The sequence below is a fragment of the Lissotriton helveticus genome, chromosome 5_1, assembly GCF_964261635.1.
Source record: "Lissotriton helveticus chromosome 5_1, aLisHel1.1, whole genome shotgun sequence".
Classification (NCBI taxonomy): Eukaryota; Metazoa; Chordata; class Amphibia; order Caudata; family Salamandridae; genus Lissotriton; species Lissotriton helveticus.
In genome coordinates this window covers 2,118,615,559-2,118,640,252 of record NC_136065.1, presented here as the reverse complement: position 1 = coordinate 2,118,640,252, position 24,694 = coordinate 2,118,615,559, and the positions used below count along the sequence as shown (strand labels likewise).

Below are 24,694 nucleotides of genomic sequence, written 5' to 3'. Positions count from 1 at the left end.
CTGCAGGCCGCCCCACACCCTCCAGACATCTGAGAAGGATAAAGGGTCAATACACGAAGAGAGAAGGAGAGAAGCTGCTAGAGGACCATGGACTCAGAGTCATCAATCCCTGGGGTTGTCAGATCCTCTCCACCCGCCCTGCAGGCCGCCCCGCACCCTCCAGACATCTGCGCATATTAAAGGCTCGGTCCACAGCATTGCTCCACTCACCTTGTTCACAGGTTTCTCCACTGGCTTCACAGTCAGGTCAACCGACTTCCCTTTCTTGGAGTTTGTGCGCCTGATTTTGGGGGAGTGGAACTTGTCTTTCAGCTTCATGGTGAAGGAAGATAGGTGGGACCGCTGGGAGTCTGAAAAAGACAAGAGAAGAATGATAAGCCTCAGATGGACACGACCGGCCGGCCACAAACATTACCAGCAGCACAGAGGCGCCCAAATAGAATGAATGGCTCCATTGCTCACTCCCTTTGGATTTTAAATGAGAAACTCTGACATTATTACAGTGCGCTGCAGCCATTCCCGTGTCCTGAAAGCAGTGCACAACGCCTCGCCTTCCTGTATACCACCAGACAGGAGACTACAACTTGCTCTGATAGTGTCTAGGTAGATTCTCCCTTCTACAGCAGCCCAAGACCGACCCACGGTGTGAAGACATGTTGTCAGGTCTATCTCAGAGAAGTCTCTTCACATATGTGATGGGTAACAAGCTAGCTAAGGTATCCAGGGGTTCACATGTGGGTCCTTCAGCCAGGCCTCTTTTTTGGTCAAATTATGGAGCCTTTTGGGACTTGGAGCTTCACTGTAAAACATGTTCAGAATAGGCTGGTAAGCCTGAACTCGTGGTGAAGGTGGCACTTGAAGGCTATGCTGGTATTTACATTTCAACCTGATGTGTATTATTCCCATAATGAATTTTCCAAAACAGTATTGTCAGGACTGGGGAAGCTGTGCGGATTACTGCTAGCAGCTGTGCCAAACAAACAGCGATGGAGTAACTGGGTGCGGACAGGGCTTCCACCATTAGCCTCTGCACCAAACAGTAATTAAGGATATTAGCACTGAGCACAGACTGGCCATCACTCTTGAAGCATGTCTTGAAATGCTTCAGTGTGGTTTGTCGCTCTGTCCTGAAAGCAATCACCAGACAGAAGAGGACCCCCGAAACACAAGATATGGAGAAGGCAAAACCAGGGGAAGGAGCAATATCAAAAGAACAAAAGTGCCAGCTTCACACAAATAGATTGGGTATAATTCCAATTCATCTACTAAGGCATACCTCCACTTAACTGACAGACATAGGTTCATAAATCAGACATTCTCAAAGAATCTTTTATTAAGACAATGTTCTTACATTTGGCTTATATTCCTTTTGTTATAGTTTAACAAAAATGTGGCCTAAATATTACATATGGTACATGCCTGAACTTACTACATATCGTACATGTCTGAACATTTCCCAATTCAGAACACCAAAGGTCGATGTCGGCCTACAGACTGTTCGCATCCTAGACAATAGTGAAAATGAATTCAAGAAACATCTATACAGCCACAGGCATGCTTCTTTGGAAGACATTCCTGTAATTATGGAGTCCACAAATTCTCTTTATATATATGGATCTATATCTAAAGATGACATGTTGAATCTAGAATTACATGAATATCTTACAAATAGGCATGTCTTTAGTTGTATATTTATTATTTGATTCATTTGGACAATATGATGTTCATTCTTAACCGTGATTTGGTGAGTAACTATGTCATGTTTTTAGTAGGTTTAGGTACGAGTGTGACGGCGTGCATGTAGTATGGCAAACGCTAGCGTGGATGGAATTTTTAGGTCTCGCCAAGAAATCACTTGGATAGTCTCTTCAAGACATGCTGTATTCAGGTATGGACTTTAAGCTCCGCCTATCTTTTTAATTGGCTTCTCTTACTGTCCTTTGTAAATGATGGCTTTTGATTCGTGAACAGGCTTCGTAGTCCCTCCTTAGCACCTCCCTCTCCGGTTCCCTTCCATGTGCACAGCCCCTTTTTAGGCAATGAATGTCTTGCTGAAGCAGGCAAGACATGCTGCACGGGCGGCCCCCGCATTTCTTTTCCATGAATTCACTTTTGCAGCAATGGCAGAGCATCACGCCTTCGTTTTAAATATCTTAAGCTAAAGTGTGGCATGCCATAATTCCTACAAAAGTAAATAGGAAAAAAACAGCGGCCATACTACTTTTTTTTTCTAATGATTTAATTATGCAGCAATTGCTGCACGCAGCGCTTTAGCTTTACACAAGATAAGCTAAAGCACTGTGTTAGGCGAATGGCTTTCTGCAGTCTTTTCTTGTGCCTGTGCAGTGTTACACCTTCTCCATCCTGCGCGCTTGAATGTCAGTCTGTGCATCATGGATCTCAGCAAGTATGAGCAAGACCAGAGCTGCAGCAGCAGGCTAGGCTCTACCGGGCTTCCTATGGGCGTCAGAGAGCCCCTGGCTTGGGAATAAATAAGGCGGCCTGACCTCGATCCTGGGGATGAGTTGCATTCTTCATTATTGCAGGGTGCAATACCTTATGTGGCTAAGAGAGTCCTTTCCGGGCTTCATGGATATTCTTTTATTAGTTATGCTACTGCTAAGATATTTTTTTTTAGAGAAAAAAAGTCTAGCAAACATTCTCGTTTGCAATGCCAATAGTGCTAAATTTAACTTAATGCAAGACCTATTGCCTTGCAAATGCTCGTTTCATTTTCTGCTGAATGGGCTGTGTTGGCAGCATCCTTCCGAACAGGCATCAGGGCCGCCTCACGCTGCAGACCCCCCGGCTGGCCGCTAGATGTCGCTGCCTGCACGCCCCTGCTGGCTGCGGGTGATAGACAGGGTAAGCAAACACTATTTATAATGCATTCCTCGGCTGCAGGGATGGTTTGTTTCCGGTTATTTACAGCCCCTCGGAGCTTTAAAAGGCCGGATATCAACACATGGCTGCAAGGATCGGGGGAGGAGAGACCGCCACAGGGGGGGGGGGAGGAGTCATGTGTGACCCCCCAGCACTCCCCCAGCGTCTGGAAGGGGTGCCACCGGGGCCTGGTATGCGGTGCCTACCGAGACACAGGCTGGGACCCATACCCCGCGCCCACGCAGGCCGAGGCGCGCGCATACATGACGGGCACCTCTGGGTGCAGCTTTGGTCTGGGTGAAGTCCGACAGACGTCTCACTGCACCCGACTGACGGCTCCTGTACCCGACTATTCACTAATACATGTATTAGCAGGGGGTGTTACCACCCCAATAAACATTTTCAGATAAATGGTTGGGTACAGGTGCTTTTATTTTGCGAGATGTCTGTCGTATTTCACCAAAAATGTTTACACACAGACTAAAACGCACGCACACTCGGTTTGGAAAGTCCCACCGACCTTACTGACCATCTATGCCCCTCTTTATTAGGGGGGACCCCTGAAGCTGCGCCCCTGCATGGGTGGGAATTCGCCCCAAATCTCAGCGTGCCCAGAGGGGACGGGTCACTTGTGGCATCGAGAACATCCGAGGGCAGCCGATGGCAAGCGCTTGGAAGGCGGGCCTCGGGGCGCCCCGCACAGTGGGACGGCGTCCACTCCTGCCCTCCATCACAAGGGTGGTCTACCAGCTCTGCCCACGAGGTGCCGCGGTGGGTCCACCCACAGCTGGCGCGTCTGGAGGGTCACGGTGGCACCCAAAGGAACGCACAGTCCGTGAAACAAACACTCACGCACCCCTGCCCTTCTGCGTGTTCACGGACGTCATGAAGAGGCCCCAAAGCAGAAGAGTGCACACAGAGAGGCTGCAGGGGGGGGGGCCGGAGACGGCCACACAGGGGCATCAGCCAATCCGCAGAGGCATCAAAATGGCGCACACGGACACGCCTACAAGTGGCACCATGCCCCCTCCGAAGGACAGATATGATGCATTCTAGACTTGGACCCCCCTCCTCCCCCATCCAGAGAGAGCCCGTGGGCCAGGACACACCAAAGGTGCCCATGGACACTCTTACAAGTGGCACCGTGCCCCCCTCCGAAGGGCAGATATGATTCATTCTAGACTTGAAGCCCCCCCATCCAGAGAGAGCCCGTGGGCAAGGACACCCCAGAGGTGCCCATGGACACTCTTACAAGTGGCACCGCCCCCCCCTCCGAAGGGCAGATATGATTCATTCTAGACTTGAAGCCCCCCCATCCAGAGAGAGCCCGTGGGCAAGGACACCCCAGAGGTGCCCATGGACACTCTTACAAGTGGCACCGTGCCCCCCTCCGAAGGGCAGATCTGATGCATTCTAGACTTGAAGCCCCCATCCAGAGAGAGCCCGTGGGCCAGGACACACCAAAGGTGCCAATGGACACTCTTACAAGTGGCACCGTGCCCCCCTCCGAAGGGCAGATCTGATGCATTCTAGACTTGAAGCCCCCATCCAGAGAGAGCCCGTGGGCCAGGACACCCCAGAGGTGCCCATGGACACTCTTACAAGTGGCACCGTGCCCCCCTCCGAAGGGCAGATCTGATGCATTCTAGACTTGAAGCCCCCATCCAGAGAGAGCCCGTGGGCCAGGACACACCAAAGGTGCCCATGGACACTCTTACAAGTGGCACTGTGCCCCCCTCCGAAGGGCAGATCTGATGCATTCTAGACTTGAAGCCCCCATCCAGAGAGAGCCCGTGGGCCAGAACACACCAAAGGTGCCCATGGACACTCTTACAAGTGGCACCGTGCCCCCCTCCGAAGGGCAGATATGATTCATTCTAGACTTGAAGCCCACCCATCCAGAGAGAGCCCGTGGGCAAGGACACACCAGAGGCACCGTGCCCCCTCCGAAGGGCAGATATGATTCATTCTAGACTTGAAGCCCCTATCCAGAGAGCCCGTGGGCAAGGACACCCCAGAGGTGCCCATGGACACTCTTACAAGTGGCACCGTGCCCCCCTCCGAAGGGCAGATCTGATGCATTCTAGACTTGAAGCCCCCATCCAGAGAGAGCCCGTGGGCCAGGACACACCAAAGGTGCCCATGGACACTCTTACAAGTGGCACCGCCCCCCCCTCCGAAGGGCAGATATGATTCATTCTAGACTTGAAGCCCACCCATCCAGAGAGAGCCCGTGGGCAAGGACACACCAGAGGTGCCCATGGACACTCTTACAAGTGGCACCGGGCCCCCCTCCGAAGGGCAGATCTGATGCATTCTAGACTTGGAGCCCCCCCATCCAGAGACAGTCCGTGGGCAAGGACACACCAGAGGTGCATTGGGGTGGGCACCACCAGCCTGCGGTATTATAGATCACCAGGGGCAGGATCAGTGCAGGAGTACCTGCCACTCCTTGGGTGGGCACCGGACAGTCTCAGTACAGCGTGGGACAGGATCAGTGCAGGAGTACCGGCCACTCTTTGGGTGGGCACCGGACAGTCTCAGTACAGCGTAGGACAGGATCAGTGCAGGAGTACCTGCCACTCTTTGGGTGGGCACAGGACAGTCTCCGTACAGCGTGGGGCAGGATCAGTGCAGGAGTACCGACCACTCCTGGGGTAGACACAGGACAGTCTCCGTACAGCGTGGGACAGGATCAGTGCAGGAGTACCTGCCACTCTTGGGGTGGGCACAGGACAGTCTCCGTACAGCGTGGGACAGGATCAGTACAGGAGTACCTGCCACTCTTGGGGTGGGCACCGGAGAGTCTCCGTACAGCGTGGGACAGGATCAGTGCAGGAGTACCTGCCACTCTTGGGGAGGGCACAGGACAGTCTCAGTACAGCGTGGGACAGGATCAGTGCAGGAGTACCGGCCATTCTTTGGGTGGGCACCGGACAGTCTCAGTACAGCGTGGGACAGGATCAGTGCAGGAGTACCTGCCACTCTTGGGGTGGGCACAGGACAGTCTCAGTACAGCGTGGGACAGGATCAGTGCAGGAGTACCTGCCACTCCTTGGGTGGGCACCGGACAGTCTCAGTACAGCGTAGGACAGGATCAGTGCAGGAGTACCTGCCACTCTTGGGGTGGGCACAGGACAGTCTCCGTACAGCGTGGGACAGGATCAGTGCAGGAGTACCTGCCACTCTTTGGGTGGGCACAGGACAGTCTCCGTACAGCGTGGGACAGGATCAGTGCAGGAGTACCTGCCACTCTTGGGGTGGGCACAGGACAGTCTCCGTACAGCGTAGGACAGGATCAGTGCAGGAGTACCGGCCACTCTTTGGGTGGGCACCGGACAGTCTCAGTACAGCGTAGGACAGGATCAGTGCAGGAGTACCTGCCACTCTTGGGGTGGGCACAGGACAGTCTCAGTACAGCGTAGCACAGGATCAGTGCAGGAGTACCTGCCACTCCTTGGGTGAGCACAGGACAGTCTCAGTACAGCGTGGGGCAGGATCAGTGCAGGAGTACCTGCCACTCTTGGGGTGGGCACAGGACAGTCTCAGTACAGCGTGGGACAGGATCAGTGCAGGAGTACCTGCCACTCCTTGGGTGAGCACAAGACAGTCTCAGTACAGCGTGGGACAGGATCAGGGCAGGAGTACCGGCCACTCTTGGGGTGGGCACCGGACAGTCTCCGTACAGCGTGGGGCAGGATCAGTGCAGGAGTACCTGCCACTCTTTGGGTGGGCACAGAACAGTCTCCGGACAGCGTGGGTCAGGATCAGTGCAGGAGTACCTGCCACTCTTGGGGTGGGCACCGGACAGTCTCCGTACAGCGTGGGGCAGGATCAGTGCAGGAGTACCTGCCACTCTTTGGGTGGGCACAGGACAGTCTCAAGTACAGCGTGGGACAGGATCAGTGCAGGAGTACCTGCCACTCCCGGGGTGGGCACAGCCAGCCTGCGGTATTATAGATCACCAGGGACAGGATCAGTGCAGGAGTATCGGCCACTCCCTGGGTGGGCACCGGACAGTCTCAGTACAGCGTGGGGCAGGATCAGTGCAGGAGTACCTGCCACTCTTGGGGTGGGCACCGGACAGTCTCAGTACAGCGTGGGACAGGATCAGTGCAGGAGTACCTGCCACTCCCTGGGTGGGCACCGGACAGTCTCAGTACAGCGTAGGACAGGATCAGTGCAGGAGTACCTGCCACTCTTGGGGTGGGCACAGGACAGTCTCCGTACAGCGTGGGACAGGATCAGTGCAGGAGTACCTGCCACTCTTGGGGAGGGCACCGGACAGTCTCAGTACAGCGTGGGAAAGGATCAGTACAGGAGTACCGGCCACTCCCTGGGTGGGCACCGGACAGTCTCAGTACAGCGTGGGACAGGATCAGTGCAGGAGTAACTGCCACTCTTGGGGTGGGCACAGGACAGTCTCAGTACAGCGTGGGACAGGATCAGTGCAGGAGTACCTGCCACTCCTTGGGTGGGCACCGGACAGTCTCAGTACAGCGTAGGACAGGATCAGTGCAGGAGTACCTGCCACTCTTGGGGTGGGCACAGGACAGTCTCCGTACAGCGTGGGACAGGATCAGTGCAGGAGTACCTGCCACTCTTTGGGTGGGCACAGGACAGTCTCCGTACAGCGTGGGACAGGATCAGTGCAGGAGTACCTGCCACTCTTGGGGTGGGCACAGGACAGTCTCCGTACAGCGTAGGACAGGATCAGTGCAGGAGTACCGGCCACTCTTTGGGTGGGCACAGGACAGCCTCAGTACAGCGTGGGACAGGATCAGTGCAGGAGTACCTGCCACTCTTGGGGTGGGCACCGGACAGTCTCAGTACAGCGGGGGCAGGATCAGTGCAGGAGTACCGGCCACTCTTGGGGTGGGCACAGGACAGTCTCCGTACAGCGTGGGTCAGGATCAGTGCAGGAGTACCGGCCACTCTTTGGGTGGGCACCGGGCAGTCTCAGTACAGCGTGGGACAGGATCAGTGCAGCAGTACCTGCCACTCCTTGGGTGGGCACCGGACAGTCTCAGTACAGCGTAGGACAGGATCAGTGCAGGAGTAGCTGCCACTCTTTGGGTGGGCACAGGACAGTCTCCGTACAGCGTGGGGCAGGATCAGTGCAGGAGTACCGGCCACTCCTGGGGTAGACACAGGACAGTCTCCGTACAGCGTGGGGCAGGATCAGTGCAGGAGTACCTGCCACTCTTTGGGTGGGCACAGGACAGTCCCCGTACAGCGTGGGACAGGATCAGTGCAGGAGTACCTGCCACTCTTGGGGTGGGCACCGGATAGTCTCAGTACAGCGTGGGACAGGATCAGTGCAGGAGTACCTGCCACTCCCTGGGTGGGCACCGGACAGTCTCAGTACAGCGTAGGACAGGATCAGTGCAGGAGTACCTGCCACTCTTTGGGTGAGCACAGGACAGTCTCCGTACAGCGTGGGGCAGGATCAGTGCAGGAGTACCGGCCACTCCTGGGGTAGACACAGGACAGTCTCCGTACAGCGTGGGGCAGGATCAGTGCAGGAGTACCTGCCACTCTTTGGGTGGGCACCGGACAGTCTCCGTACAGCGTGGGGCAGGATCAGCGCAGGAGTACCTGCCACTCTTGGGGTGAGCACCGGACAGTCTCAGTACAGCGTGGGACAGGATCAGTGCAGGAGTACCTGCCACTCCCTGGGTGGGCACCGGACAGTCTCAGTACAGCGTAGGACAGGATCGGTGCAGGAGTACCTGCCACTCTTTGGGTGGGCACCGGACAGTCTCAGTACAGCGTGGGGCAGGATCAGTGCAGGAGTACTGGCCACTCTTGGGGTGGGCACAGGACAGTCTCAGTACAGCGTGGGACAGGATCAGTACAGGAGTACCGGCCACTCCCTGGGTGGGCACCGGACAGTCTCAGTACAGCGTGGGGCAGGATCAGTGCAGGAGTACCTGCCACTCTTGGGGTGGGCACAGGACAGTCTCCGTACAGCGTAGGACAGGATCAGTGCAGGAGTACCTGCTACTCTTTGGGTGGGCACTGGACAGTCTCCGTACAGCGTGGGACAGGATCAGTGCAGGAGTACCTGCTACTCTTTGGGTGGGCACAGGACAGTCTCCGTACAGCGTGGGACAGGATCAGTGCAGGAGTACCTGCCACTCTTGGGGTGGGCACAGGACAGTCTCCGTACAGCGTAGGATAGGATCAGTGCAGGAGTACCGGCCACTCTTTGGGTGGTCACCGGACAGTCTCAGTACAACGTGGGGCAGGATCAGTGCAGGAGTACCTGCCGCTCTTGGGGTGGGCACAGGACAGTCTCCGTACAGCGTGGGACAGGATCAGTGCAGGAGTACCGGCCACTCTTTGGGTGGGCACAGGACAGTATCAGTACAGCGTGGGGCAGGATCAGTGCAGGAGTACCTGCCACTCTTGGGGTGGGCACCGGACAGTCTCAGTACAGCGTGGGACAGGATCAGTGCAGGAGTACCTGCCACTCCCTGGGTGGGCACCGGACAGTCTCAGTACAGCGTAGGACAGGATCAGTGCAGGAGTACCTGCCACTCTTTGGGTGGGCACAGGACAGTCTCTGTACAGCGTGGGACAGGATCAGTGCAGGAGTACCTGCCACTCTTGGGGTGGGCACAGGACAGTCTCCGTACAGCGTAGGACAGGATCAGTGCAGGAGTACCGGCCACTCTTTGAGTGGGCACCGGACAGTCTCAGTACAGCGTGGGGCAGGATCAGTGCAGGAGTACCGGCCACTCTTGGGGTGGGCACAGGACAGTCTCCGTACAGCGTGGGCCAGGATCAGTGCAGGAGTACCTGCCACTCCTTGGGTGGGCACCGGACAGTCTCAGTACAGCGTAGGACAGGATCAGTGCAGGAGTACCTGCCACTCTTTGGGTGGGCACAGGACAGTCTCCGTACAGCGTGGGGCAGGATCAGTGCAGGAGTACCGGCCACTCCTGGGGTAGACACAGGACAGTCTCAGTACAGCGTGGGACAGGATCAGTGCAGGAGTACCTGCCACTCCCTGGGTGGGCACCGGACAGTCTCAGTACAGCGTAGGACAGGATCAGTGCAGGAGTACCTGCCACTCTTTGGGTGGGCACCGGACAGTCTCAGTACAGCGTGGGGCAGGATCAGTGCAGGAGTACCCGCCACTCTTGGGGTGGGCACAGGACAGTCTCAGTACAGCGTGGGACAGGATCAGTACAGGAGTACCGGCCACTCCCTGGGTGGGCACCGGACAGACTCAGTACAGCGTGGGGCAGGATCAGTGCAGGAGTACCTGCCACTCTTGGAGTGGCACAGGACAGTCTCCGTACAGCGTAGGACAGGATCAGTGCAGGAGTACCTGCTACTCTTTGGGTGGGCACAGGACAGTCTCCGTACAGCGTGGGACAGGATCAGTGCAGGAGTACCGGCCACTCTTGGGGTGGGCACCGGACAGTCTCAGTACAGCGTGGGGCAGGATCAGTGCAGGAGTACCTGCCACTCTTGGGGTGGGCACCGGACAGTCTCAGTACAGCGTGGGGCAGGATCAGTGCAGGAGTACCTGCCACTCTTGGGGTGGGCACCGGACAGTCTCAGTACAGCGTAGGACAGGATCAGTGCAGGAGTACCGGCCACTCTTTGGGTGGGCACCGGACAGTCTCAGTACAGCGTGGGGCAGGATCAGTGCAGGAGTACCGGCCACTCTTGGGGTGGGCACAGGACAGTCTCCGTACAGCGTGGGTCAGGATCAGTGCAGGAGTACCGGCCACTCTTTGGGTGGGCACCGGACAGTCTCAGTACAGCGTAGGACAGGATCAGTGCAGGAGTACCTGCCACTCTTTGGGTGGGCACAGGACAGTCTCCGTACAGCGTGGGGCAGGATCAGTGCAGGAGTACCGGCCACTCCTGGGGTAGACACAGGACAGTCTCAGTACAGCGTGGGACAGGATCAGTGCAGGAGTACCTGCCACTCCCTGGGTGGGCACCGGACAGTCTCAGTACAGCGTAGGACAGGATCAGTGCAGGAGTACCTGCCACTCTTTGGGTGGCACAGGACAGTCTCCGTACAGCGTAGGACAGGATCAGTGCAGGAGTACCTGCTACTCTTTGGGTGGGCACAGGACAGTCTCCGTACAGCGTGGGACAGGATCAGTGCAGGAGTACCTGCTACTCTTTGGGTGGGCACAGGACAGTCTCCGTACAGCGTGGGACAGGACAGTGCAGGAGTACCTGCCACTCTTGGGGTGGGCACAGGACAGTCTCCGTACAGCGTAGGACAGGATCAGTGCAGGAGTACCGGCCACTCTTTGGGTGGGCACCGGACAGTCTCAGTACAACGTGGGGCAGGATCAGTGCAGGAGTACCTGCCACTCCTTGGGTGGGCACAGGACAGTCTCCGTACAGCGTGGGACCGGATCAGTGCAGGAGTACCGGCCACTCTTGGGGTGGGCACCGGACAGTCTCAGTACAGCGTGGGGCAGGATCAGTGCAGGAGTACCTGCCACTAATGGGGTGGGCACCGGACAGTCTCAGTACAGCGTGGGACAGGATCAGTGCAGGAGTACCTGCCACTCCCTGGGTGGGCACCGGACAGTCTCAGTACAGCGTAGGACAGGATCAGCGCAGGAGTACCTGCCACTCTTTGGGTGGGCACAGGACAGTCTCCGTACAGCGTGGGACAGAATCAGTGCAGGAGTACCTGCCACTCTTGGGGTGGGCACAGGACAGTCTCCGTCAGCGTAGGACAGTATCAGTGCAGGAGTACCGGCCACTCTTTGGGTGGGCACCGGACAGTCTCAGTACAGCGTGGGGCAGGATCAGTGCAGGAGTACCTGCCACTCTTGGGGTGGGCACAGGACAGTCTCCGTACAGCGTGGGTCAGGATCAGTGCAGGAGTACCTGCCACTCCTTGGGTGGGCACCGGACAGTCTCAGTACAGCGTAGGACAGGATCAGTGCAGGAGTACCTGCCACTCTTTGGGTGGGCACAGGACAGTCTCCGTACAGCGTGGGGCAGGATCAGTGCAGGAGTACCGGCCACTCCTGGGGTAGACACAGGACAGTCTCAGTACAGCGTGGGACAGGATCAGTGCAGGAGTACCTGCCACTCCCTGGGTGGGCACCGGACAGTCTCAGTACAGCGTAGGACAGGATCAGTGCAGGAGTACCTGCCACTCTTTGGGTGGGCACCGGACAGTCTCAGTACAGCGTGGGGCAGGATCAGTGCAGGAGTACCCGCCACTCTTGGGGTGGGCACAGGACAGTCTCAGTACAGCGTGGGACAGGATCAGTACAGGAGTACCGGCCACTCCCTGGGTGGGCACCGGACAGTCTCAGTACAGCGTGGGGCAGGATCAGTGCAGGAGTACCTGCCACTCTTGGGGTGGCACAGGACAGTCTCCGTACAGCGTAGGACAGGATCAGTGCAGGAGTACCTGCTACTCTTTGGGTGGGCACAGGACAGTCTCCGTACAGCGTGGGACAGGATCAGTGCAGGAGTACCGGCCACTCTTGGGGTGGGCACCGGACAGTCTCAGTACAGCGTACTGCATCGACTCCGGATCTCCGACAGACCCCTGCCCCCACCACGTCTTCAACAAGGCCGACGCTGTCATCGCACCCCACCTGCGGGACATCATCAACACCTCCTTCGACATCGCCACCTTCCCGGAGAGCTGGAAGCACGCCGAACTCAGCGCTCTACTCAAGAAACCATCAGCAGACCCAACCGACCTCAAGAACTACCGCCCCATCTCGCTGCTCCCGTTTCCGGCCAAAGTCATCAAGAAGACCGTCAACAAGCAACTGGCCGCCTTCCTTGAGACGAACGGCTCCCTCGACCACTCGCAGTCTGGCTTCGGGCCAACCACAGCACCGAGACCGCCCTGATCGCAGCTACCGATGACATCCGAGCCCTGCTCGACAACGGAGAAACAGCGGCCCTCATCCTCCTGGACCTCTCCGCGGCCATCGACACTGTCTGCCACCGTACCCTAGTACAGCGCCTCAGAAACGTCGGAATCCAGGAGAAGGCACTGGAATGGATCACCTCCTTCCTCGCCGGAAGGACACAGAGTCCGCCTCCCCCCGTTCAGATCGGAGGCCACCGAAGTCATCTGCGGCGTTCCTCAAGGCTCCTCGCTCAGTCCAACCCTCTTCAACGTCTACATGAGCCCCCTCGCAGCCATCGCACGCCAGCACAACCTGAACATCATCTCCTACGCCGACGACACCCAGCTGATCCTCTCCCTCCTCTCCCTCACTAACGACCCCGCCACCGCCAGAGCCAACCTGCACGAAGGGATTACAGACGTAGCCAACTGGATGTCAAACAGCCGCCTGAAACTGAACTCGGACAAGACGGAAGTCCTCATCCTGGGATCCTCACCCTCCGCCTGGGACGACTCCTGGTGGCCCCCCGCCCTGGGCAGCGCACCTAAACCAACTGACCACGCACGCAACCTGGGCTTCATCCTGGACTCCTCCCTCTCCATGACCAGGCAAGTCAACGCCGTCTCCTCGTCGTGCTTCAACATCCTGCGCATGCTACGCAAGATCTTCCGATGGATCCCCACCGAGACCAGGAAGACGGTCACCCAGACCCTCGTCACCAGCCGTCTGGACTACGGCAACTCCCTCTACGCCGGAACCACCGCGTGTTAGACCTGGCACCTTGGCGTGAGTTTCCCTTCCACTTTTTGCTGTTGTGCCTCCAATGTTTTGATGGTGTCTGCTACTCGAGGCACTGCGCCACGGCCAACCCGTGCCGCAGTGCAAGTGCTCCCTACTGTAAAGTGTACATATGATTGATGTCCATGATTGGTTCATTGGATTTACTATTAGTCCCTAGTAAAGCGCACTAGGAGTGCCAGGGCTTGTGAATGCCAATACTGCTAGTGGGCCTGCAGCGCTGGTTGCGCCACCCACAGAAGCAGCCTTAAAATGTGTCTAGGGTCTGCCATTGCAGATCCTGCGTGCAGTCTGGTACTGTCATGCTAGCTGGGCAAGTGCACACACTTGCCAGCCCCTGAACCTTCCCTTAACTTCATATTAGTCACCCCTATAGTAGGCCTGAGGGCAGGGTGCATTGTAGTGTAAGGTAGAACATGCCCTGATGTGTGTGGCATGTTCTAATAGTGAATTACTACCAAATTCGTTTTTCACTATTGTAAGGCTACCTGTTCCCTTCTAGGCCAGATGAGCTGCTGGAATTATTACACTCTATAATCCCAGCAGGCTCAGGGAACATGGTAGAAATTCGTGTTTAGTATGCCGGAACTCAGAATAATAAAATACTTCTTTTAGTAAAGTTTATTTTAATATCCTGTGTTTGCAAATGCTACTTTTAGAAAGTTAGCATTTGCTTGCCTAACCATTTCAGCCCGCCTCTGCTTGGATGTGGATCTGACTGTCTGGTGTGTGTGAGTGACAGGGCTGGGAGTTGACAGGTAGTGATTAGCAGGAGGACCCCTTAATGGGTGGTGGGAGTTTCCCCTGAATGATGCATCAGGCTGTGCCCCTGCCACCACAATGCTGGCTCCGCCCTCCTGGGGAGCGACTGATGACTCAGCCTGCACCTGGCCCAGGAAGGACCGAAGCTTGTAAACAAAGTGCTCAGGCCACTCCTGCCCTCGCAATGCCGGCTCCGCCCCCCTGGGGAGCGGCTGATGTGCCTGCCCTCACACTGAATGCAGAAGTCATAAGTACCCACAACAAGTACTCAGAGACTGGAGCAGTTATGCAGAGGCCCCCCTGGCTTGCTAGAACAAAAGAAACTGGGTATAAAAGAAGGAGCCCTGCTCCTTGTAAATTAGATCCTGTTTGCGCTACAAGAGAAACTCTGCCCGAAGAGAAGGACCTGGAAGGACTACAAGGAGGAGTGCTGACTCTGGCCTGTGTCTGGTGCCTTGCTGCCAAAGGAGAGGAAGAGAAAAAGACTACAAGAGACTTTTACTTTATTTTGAACTTTGTGCCAAACTCTGCTAAAAGATCTCCAAGGGCTTGCTGCTGAACTTGCCCCCTGACCAGCGCTCCAGGAACAGTGAGCGCTAACCCCTGACCAAAGCATCTGCTGTGTGTGCTGCTTATCGCTGCAGCGCTGTCTGAGGAAGACAAGAGCATCAAGCCCCCCTGCACACCGTGACCGTGGGTGAGCAGATCGCCATAGCAACGTGAAGCCCAGCCGCCGCTGGCCTGAACACCGTGACGGCATCTGCACCTGACCCCACGAGAGCAAAGTAACGGAGGACCCGTCCGGTCCAAGCACCGGAGTCTACTGGGCACAAGCGCCGTGGATTCCCCCGCAAAGACGGACTGCCGCCTTGTCCTCTCCCTCGCTAATCAGCGTCTGGCCGGCTGCCCCGCTGAAGGGACATCACCGCGATCGGCACTTTGGCTGGGTACGTCCCGCACTTGGGGACCGTACTGCCACTGCGCCACACCCAGCCGCCGCCGTCAGGACGGACGAGAAGACTGAGTAAAAGGATCTGAGCCCCATCGAGCACCGCCGCCCTGGGTGACCCGTGACCTGCTGCCTCGAGCCGCAGCTCGCACCGCCCGTCAAGGAAGCAACGCGACGTGGGACAGCTCCCCCTTCAGCCGCCCTCTCCGAGGATCACCACAAGAAGTGAAAGGTACTGTCTTTGCCCCTCCGCGGCGCGAGCGTCCTGCAATCTGAGCTCGCACCGCGCGGTCTGACCTCAGGCACCCCGGGAGCCTCACCGCTGCTGTTTGCTTGGCAGCGCGAGCCGCCCCAGAGTCAGAGGCGCGCTCTGCTCTTGGTCCCCGAGGCCCCGCCTGACGCTCTCCGAGGCCCGCGGCCCCCTCTCCCCGAGTCGAGCCCCGAAGGGTGACTCATTTCGAGAGAGGAGACAGCGGGAAGCGCCTTGAAGCGCTACAAGACACTGGAACCTTTCTAAAGCTGGGCAGAAGGCCCAAAAGACCGCATTTATTCAAGAACTGTGCCTTTTTCATAAAGAGTAACTGGAACCTGCATTTGAAGTAACCAAGACTGTATTTACAAGCCTGCTTGAGATTTATATAAAGAACATATATTTTTACAAATACAGTTTGGTGTCATTGTGTGGTGGGTTGGTTGTGATGGTGTGATATTGCAAATGTTTAACCCTACATGCCCCAGAGATTAGCCTAAGACTGCTTAAGCCACACTACCTAGAGGGTAAGCAGAGGTTGTCTTGAAGGTAACCCTCAGCCCTGACGAGGAAGGGAGAGGCCCTGCTTGTCGCCAGTGTTGCACTGCGCCAACCAGAGACTCCCCCTTCCTACATTGGTGGCAGCGGTGGGATTCGCGAATTTACATTTGCAGTGTTTTACCTTAGCTACTGACCATTGCATAGTGATTACAGTCCAGTAACTTAGCCACAGACTTTTTGATTTTTTAATTTTGCTAAAAGAAAAGAAGATCCCTAGTGTTGCAAGCATGCCTGGCACAAACAGCGTTGATGGGGCGGAATCCCTGACCTCTGAGGTGTTGGAGGTAGAATGGGACCCATCAAAGTTGGATGACTACAAGAGGAAAGAACTGTGGAGCTTTATAAAGAAGTTCAAGGTTCCCCATGCAGGGTGCAGGAACAAGGATGATTTCTACAGGGCCCTGAAAGCCTGGAGTGAATCAAGGGATGCGCCTGTGGATCCTGTGATACCTGAGCGACCAGACAGCGTCCACAGCTTTGGCAGAGGCCTGTCGCCAGAGGAGCTGGCAGACAGACAGGCAACCAGGGATCATGAGATCAAGATGGCAGAATTGAATTTGAAGGGCCAAATGGAGCTTGAAAGCAAAAAAATGGCTCTGGAAGAAAGAAAACTCCAGTTTGAGTTTGATGTGAAAATGAGGGAGATGAGTCTAAAAGAGAAAGCCTTGGATCATCCTCCCTCTGGTGGCAGCACAACGCCGGTGCAGGTAGAGTCAAGAGTGCACATCCCCAAAGATGTAGTTAAAGAGTTCTTTAAGGGGGATGACATAGGACAGTGGTTTAGGGCATATGAGGTAGCCATGCTTTCCCACCGGGTCCCTGAGAAGGATTGGGGAGCGGGGTTATGGGGAAGGTTCCTTAGCGAAGGAAGGGACACCCTGCTAGATTTGCCCACTGAAGACCAGAGATCCTATCCCCATATGAAAGAAGCTTTAATGACCAGGTATGGGCTTACCCCTGAAATGTATAGGCAGAAGTTTAGGGGGTGTAATAAGCGGCCTGGGAATACGTATGTGGAGTTTGTGACTTTTTTTTGCAGAGCACTGGATGGTTGGGTGAAGGGTAACAAAGTGAATGATTTTCAAGGTCTCTTTGATTTAATTGCATGGGAGCACTTGTCTGATCAATGTTTTCCTGAGTTACGCCAGCACCTGATTGATAGCAAGTTGTCCAACCCGAGGAAACTTGCTGAGGAGGCGGACCGCTGGCTCAGCACCAGGGTCCACAAGGGTCCAGTGGGAGACTCCGCCAAGGGTGGGCAGGGTCCCCAGCAGAAGAGTGGGGGGGACAAGGGAAAACAGAAAGGGTTCCAAAAAGGCCCCCAAAGTAATCCCCAAGGGGACCAGCAGAATGGTTCTCAGCCTCCCCCACCCCCTAAGCAGAGTGGGGCCCCGACAGGTCGACCTGTTCCAAAGGGGCCCTTCAATTGTTACAAATGTGGTGACCCGGGGCACATAGCCAGTGACCCCAAGTGTCGCCTGTTTGGAAAACCAGCACCCACTGGTGCTCCGCCCCGACAAGTGACCAGTGTTCACTTAGGAGAAGAAGTGATGGTCCCGGGGGGTGGAGATCCTGTTCAGATGACCCTAGTCTCACTAGGAGACAGTGAGATGGTCCCTGCAAGCTACCTGCCCTCTAACACTAAAAAATATGGGCAGGTGGTTACCATCAATGGTAAGAAAGCTGAGGCTCTTAGAGACACAGGAGCCAGTGTGACTGCAGTGAGGCATCACCTGGTGTCTCAGGAGCAGGTTGTACCCCATGCCTACTGTAGGGTTGTCAACGCTGACAATTCAGAGAGTCAGTGTCCGATGGCTCAAGTTCCCTTCGAGTGGGGGGGGGTCTCTGGTACTCTGCAGGTCTGTGTGAGGAAAGCCATGCCTGTTGACTGTTTGCTAGGGAATGACTTGGAGGACTCCCCTTGGGAAAAGGTGGAGAAAACGACTCACCTGAAGATGGTGGGTCTACCTGACTGGGCGTGCGTGACCACCCGGTCAATGGCAGCCAGTAGGGGTGATCAAGAGGTCCTGGGGCCTGACGGAGAGGCCCAGGAACCGGCCTTAGGGAGAAGGCGCAGGGTGCGCGGGAAACCGGCCCCTGAAGTTCCCACGGTCCAGGAGGAAGCAGACCTTGAGGGGGATGCCCTGGAGCCTACTGGGGAACAGATTGCCGAACTGGGGGACCTGCCTGAGCTGACCCATTGGCAGCAAGAAGGAGGCCCCTCCAGGGAGGAATTCTGCAGGGAGCAGAAAGAATGCCCTTCTCTCGTGGGTATGCGGCAGCAGGCTGCAGACCAGGCCAATGGTGTTCAGGCCAAAACACATTATGTGTACTGGGAGAATGACCTCCTGTACTCAGAGCCTAAGGCTGCTGAACCTGGGTCAGCCCGTGTGCTGGTGGTACCCCAGAAGTTCAGAGCCTTCCTACTGGGACTGGCTCATGATGTGCCTTTAGCAGGACATTTGGGGATGGACAAGACCTATGACAGGCTTGTCACCCACTTCTACTGGCCCCAAATGCACAAGAGCTCAGATGCTCATTGTAGGACCTGTCCAACTTGCCAGGCAAGTGGGAAGAGCGGAGGGAAGAACAAGGCTCCCCTCCAACCCTTCCCTGTGGTCAGTACGCCATTCCAACGAGTGGGTATTGATATTGTTGGGCCTCTGGACCCCAAGACAGCCATGGGCAACAGGTTCATCCTGGTCTTGGTGGATCATGCCACCCGGTACCCTGAAGCCATCCCTCTGAGGACAGTGACGGCCCCCGTGGTGGGGCGTGCACTAATGGGAATTTTCTCCAGAGTGGGGTTCCCTCTAGAGGTGGTGAGCGACAGGGGGACCAACTTTATATCCAAGTATATGAAGTCCCTTTGGCAAGAGTGTGGTGTAACCTACAAGTTCACCACACCTTACCATCCCCAAGGAAATGGGTTGGTTGAAAGATTTAACCGAACCCTGAAGGGCATGATCATGGGCCTGGAAGGTCCAATGAGGCGTAAGTGGGACGTCCTCTTACCATGCCTGCTCTTTGCATACCGCGAGGTGCCACAGAAGTCTCTAGGGTTCAGCCCCTTTGAGCTGCTGTATGGCCACCCCGTGAGAGGACCACTGAGTTTGGTAAAGGAAGGCTGGGAGCAATCTCCCAGGAAACCTCCCCAGAATGTATATAGCTACATGCTGGCCTTCAGAAACCAAACCAGGCGCTTCAGACAACTTGCTGAGGCAAATCTGGAAGCAAGCCAGGAGGAGATGAAGCGGTGGTACGACCAGAATGCCACTCTGGTAGAGCTTCAGCCTGGACAGGAGGTGTATGTCTTGGCCCCAGTGGAACCCTGTGCACTTCAGGATAAGTGGACAGGCCCATTTGAGGTTGTGGAGCGCAAGAGCTCAGTGACATACTTGGTGGACATGAAGACGCCCAGGAATCCTTTAAGGGTCTTACATGTCAACCGCCTCAAGCCCCACTTGAAAAGGTCCGAAGTGGGCATGCTGTTGGCCACTGATGATGGAATGGAAGAGGAGTCTGAGCCTCTTCCTGACCTCTTAGTGGCCTGTGAGAAAGATGGGTCAGTGGATGGAGTTAACCTCTCACCCACCCTGACCCCTGAGCAACAGGAAGACTGCCGCCAGTTGCTGGGGCAGTTTCCAGACCTGTTCTCCCTGGTTCCTAGTGTCACAGAGTGGTGCGTCCATGATGTGGACACAGGGGACAGCTTACCTGTGAAGCACAAGGCTTACAGGGTAACTGACAGGGTACGGGCCTGCATCAAGGAGGAGGTCTCCAAGATGCTTGCTCTTAGGGTGGTTGAGTCTTCCAGCAGTCCTTGGTCCAGCCCCGTGGTCTTGGTCCCAAAGGCTGCTGCGCCGGGAGCCACACCTGAACTCCGGTTCTGTGTGGACTACAGAGGACTCAATTCAGTCACCAAGACTGACGCGCACCCTATCCCCAGAGCTGATGAGCTCATTGATCGGCTAGGGGCTGCCCGGTACCTCAGCACGTTTGATTTAACGTCTGGGTACTGGCAGATCGCCTTGACCGATGGGGCAAAGGAGAGGTCAGCATTCTCCACACCAGATGGGCATTTCCAGTTCCGGGTTATGCCATTTGGGATGAAGAATGCCCCTGCCACCTTTCAGAGGTTGGTCAACCAGGTGTTGGTTGGGCTGGATGAGTTCAGTGCCGCCTACCTGGATGACATCGCAGTGTTCAGTGGCACCTGGCCAGAACACCTGCGGCACCTCTGGGAAGTGTTGATGGCGCTGCGCAAGGCAGGCCTCACAATCAAGGCAAGCAAGTGCCAGATTGGGCAGGGTTCCGTGGTGTACTTGGGACACCAAGTGGGGAGTGGCAAGGTGGCACCCTTGCAACCCAAAATTGAGACCATCCTGGCTTGGGAACCCCCCAAGACCCAGACAGCAGTGAGAGCCTTCCTGGGGCTCACTGGGTATTACAGGAGGTTTGTCAAGGGCTATGGCACGATTGTGACCCCCTTGACAGAACTGACTTCTAAGAAGCAGCCCAGGAATGTGATTTGGACTGACACCTGTCAGAAGGCTTTTGACACCCTGAAGACTGCCATGTGCACGGCGCCCGTGCTCCTGGCTCCTGATTTCTCCAAGGAATTCATAGTGCAAACAGACGCTTCAGAGCATGGTGTAGGGGCTGTTCTCTCACAGATGACTGAGGAGGGCTGGGACCAACCCGTAGCCTTCATCAGTAGGAGGTTACTTCCACGGGAAAGTAGGTGGAGTGCAATAGAGCGAGAAGCATTTGCTGTGGTCTGGGCGCTGAAGAAGCTAAGACCCTACTTGTTTGGGTCTCACTTCCGGGTTCAGACGGACCACAGGCCCCTCAGATGGTTGATGCAAATGAGGGGTGAGAACCCAAAACTGTTGAGGTGGTCCATCTCCCTACAGGGTATGGACTTCACGGTGGAACACCGCCCTGGCACAGATCACGCCAACGCTGATGGTCTGTCCAGATTTTTCCGCCTTAGTGATGAGGAACTCCCTGGGGAAGGGTAGTTCTCCCCACATTTCAGCTGGAGGGGACACGTGTTAGACCTGGCACCTTGGCGTGAGTTTCCCTTCCACTTTTTGCTGTTGTGCCTCCAATGTTTTGATGGTGTCTGCTACTCGAGGCACTGCGCCACGGCCAACCCGTGCCGCAGTGCAAGTGCTCCCTACTGTAAAGTGTACATATGATTGATGTCCATGATTGGTTCATTGGATTTACTATTAGTCCCTAGTAAAGCGCACTAGGAGTGCCAGGGCTTGTGAATGCCAATACTGCTAGTGGGCCTGCAGCGCTGGTTGCGCCACCCACAGAAGCAGCCTTAAAATGTGTCTAGGGTCTGCCATTGCAGATCCTGCGTGCAGTCTGGTACTGTCATGCTAGCTGGGCAAGTGCACACACTTGCCAGCCCCTGAACCTTCCCTTAACTTCATATTAGTCACCCCTATAGTAGGCCTGAGGGCAGGGTGCATTGTAGTGTAAGGTAGAACATGCCCTGATGTGTGTGGCATGTTCTAATAGTGAATTACTACCAAATTCGTTTTTCACTATTGTAAGGCTACCTGTTCCCTTCTAGGCCAGATGAGCTGCTGGAATTATTACACTCTATAATCCCAGCAGGCTCAGGGAACATGGTAGAAATTCGTGTTTAGTATGCCGGAACTCAGAATAATAAAATACTTCTTTTAGTAAAGTTTATTTTAATATCCTGTGTTTGCAAATGCTACTTTTAGAAAGTTAGCATTTGCTTGCCTAACCATTTCAGCCCGCCTCTGCTTGGATGTGGATCTGACTGTCTGGTGTGTGTGAGTGACAGGGCTGGGAGTTGACAGGTAGTGATTAGCAGGAGGACCCCTTAATGGGTGGCGGGAGTTTCCCCTGAATGATGCATCAGGCTGTGCCCCTGCCACCACAATGCTGGCTCCGCCCTCCTGGGGAGCGACTGATGACTCAGCCTGCACCTGGCCCAGGAAGGACCGAAGCTTGTAAACAAAGTGCTCAGGCCACTCCTGCCCTCGCAATGCCGGCTCCGCCCCCCTGGGGAGCGGCTGATGTGCCTGCCCTCACACTGAATGCAGAAGTCATAAGTACCCACAACAAGTACTCAGAGACTGGAGCAGTTATGCAGAGGCCCCCCTGGCTTGCTAGAACAAAAGAAACTGGGTATAAAAGAAGGAGCCCTGCTCCTTGTAAATTAGATCCTGTTTGCGCTACAAGAGAAACTCTGCCCGAAGAGAAGGACCTGGAAGGACTACAAGGAGGAGTGCTGACTCTGGCCTGTGTCTGGTGCCTTGCTGCCAAAGGAGAGGAAGAGAAAAAGACTACAAGAGACTTTTACTTTATTTTGAACTTTGTGCCAAACTCTGCTAAAAGATCTCCAAGGGCTTGCTGCTGAACTTGCCCCCTGACCAGCGCTCCAGGAACAGTGAGCGCTAACCCCTGACCAAAGCATCTGCTGTGTGTGCTGCTTATCGCTGCAGCGCTGTCTGAGGAAGACAAGAGCATCAAGCCCCCCTGCACACCGTGACCGTGGGTGAGCAGATCGCCATAGCAACGTGAAGCCCAGCCGCCGCTGGCCTGAACACCGTGACGGCATCTGCACCTGACCCCACGAGAGCAAAGTAACGGAGGACCCGTCCGGTCCAAGCACCGGAGTCTACTGGGCACAAGCGCCGTGGATTCCCCCGCAAAGACGGACTGCCGCCTTGTCCTCTCCCTCGCTAATCAGCGTCTGGCCGGCTGCCCCGCTGAAGGGACATCACCGCGATCGGCACTTTGGCTGGGTACGTCCCGCACTTGGGGACCGTACTGCCACTGCGCCACACCCAGCCGCCGCCGTCAGGACGGACGAGAAGACTGAGTAAAAGGATCTGAGCCCCATCGAGCACCGCCGCCCTGGGTGACCCGTGACCTGCTGCCTCGAGCCGCAGCTCGCACCGCCCGTCAAGGAAGCAACGCGACGTGGGACAGCTCCCCCTTCAGCCGCCCTCTCCGAGGATCACCACAAGAAGTGAAAGGTACTGTCTTTGCCCCTCCGCGGCGCGAGCGTCCTGCAATCTGAGCTCGCACCGCGCGGTCTGACCTCAGGCACCCCGGGAGCCTCACCGCTGCTGTTTGCTTGGCAGCGCGAGCCGCCCCAGAGTCAGAGGCGCGCTCTGCTCTTGGTCCCCGAGGCCCCGCCTGACGCTCTCCGAGGCCCGCGGCCCCCTCTCCCCGAGTCGAGCCCCGAAGGGTGACTCATTTCGAGAGAGGAGACAGCGGGAAGCGCCTTGAAGCGCTACAAGACACTGGAACCTTTCTAAAGCTGGGCAGAAGGCCCAAAAGACCGCATTTATTCAAGAACTGTGCCTTTTTCATAAAGAGTAACTGGAACCTGCATTTGAAGTAACCAAGACTGTATTTACAAGCCTGCTTGAGATTTATATAAAGAACATATATTTTTACAAATACAGTTTGGTGTCATTGTGTGGTGGGTTGGTTGTGATGGTGTGATATTGCAAATGTTTAACCCTACATGCCCCAGAGATTAGCCTAAGACTGCTTAAGCCACACTACCTAGAGGGTAAGCAGAGGTTGTCTTGAAGGTAACCCTCAGCCCTGACGAGGAAGGGAGAGGCCCTGCTTGTCGCCAGTGTTGCACTGCGCCAACCAGAGACTCCCCCTTCCTACACCGCCAAACTCCAGAAAAGACTCGAGCGGATCCAGAACACCTCAGCACGACTCATCCTGGACATCCCCCGCCGCAGCCACATTTCCGGACACCTGAGAGACCTGCACTGGCTCCCGGTCAACAAGAGAATCACCTTCCGGCTCCTCACCCACGCACACAAAGCCCTACACAACCAAGGACCAGGATACCTCAACAGCCACCTCAACTTCTACGCTCCCAAACGCCAGCTTCGATCGACCAGCCACGCCCTCGCCGCCGTCCCCCGCATCCGAAGAGCCACCACAGGAGGAAGGTCCTTCTCCTACCCGGCCGCCAAGACTTGGAACTCCCTTCCGATTCACCTCCGCCTGACCCAGGACCACCTCGCCTTCAGGAACCAGCTCAAGACGTGGCTGTTCGAGCAGTAGCGGACGCCCTCCCCCCAGCGCCTTGAGACCCTCCGGGTGAGTAGTGCGCTATATAAATGCTTTGATTGATTGATTGATTGATTGATCAGTGCAGGAGTACCTGCTACTCTTTGGGTGGGCACAGGACAGTCTCCGTACAGCGTAGGACAGGATCAGTGCAGGAGTAGGTGGGCACCGGACAGTCTCAGTACAACGTGGGGCAGGATCAGTGCAGGAGTACCGGCCAATCTTGGGGTGGGCACCGGACAGTCTCCGTACAGCGTGGGACAGGATCAGTGCAGGAGTACCTGCCACTCTTGGGGTGAGCACCGGACAGTCTCAGTACAGCGTGGGACAGGATCAGTACAGGAGTACCGGCCACTCCCTGGGTGGGCACCGGACAGTCTCAGTACAGCGTGGGACAGGATCAGTGCAGGAGTACCTGCCACTCCCTGGGTGGGCACCGGACAGTCTCAGTACAGCGTAGGACAGGATCAGTGCAGGAGTACCTGCCACTCTTTGGGTGGGCACCGGACAGTCTCAGTACAGCGT

The 24,694-nt window shown here is 56.1% G+C and overlaps 1 protein-coding gene and 1 pseudogene across 3 annotated transcripts in view; both read right to left on the bottom strand.

The window, feature by feature from the left end:
• Positions 1–24,694, bottom strand: part of RAPGEF1 (Rap guanine nucleotide exchange factor 1) — a 669,494-nt gene that overhangs the window by 443,277 nt on the left and 201,523 nt on the right. For all 3 annotated transcript variants that reach the window (XM_078646181.1, XM_078646179.1, XM_078646180.1), the window contains exon 2: positions 211–350. In XM_078646181.1, coding sequence (XP_078502307.1) covers positions 211–350 — 140 coding nt within the window. The remainder of the gene's footprint in view (positions 1–210; positions 351–24,694) is intronic.
• Positions 712–24,694, bottom strand: part of LOC144752350 (aspartate beta-hydroxylase domain-containing protein 2-like) — a 33,592-nt pseudogene continuing 9,609 nt past the window's right edge.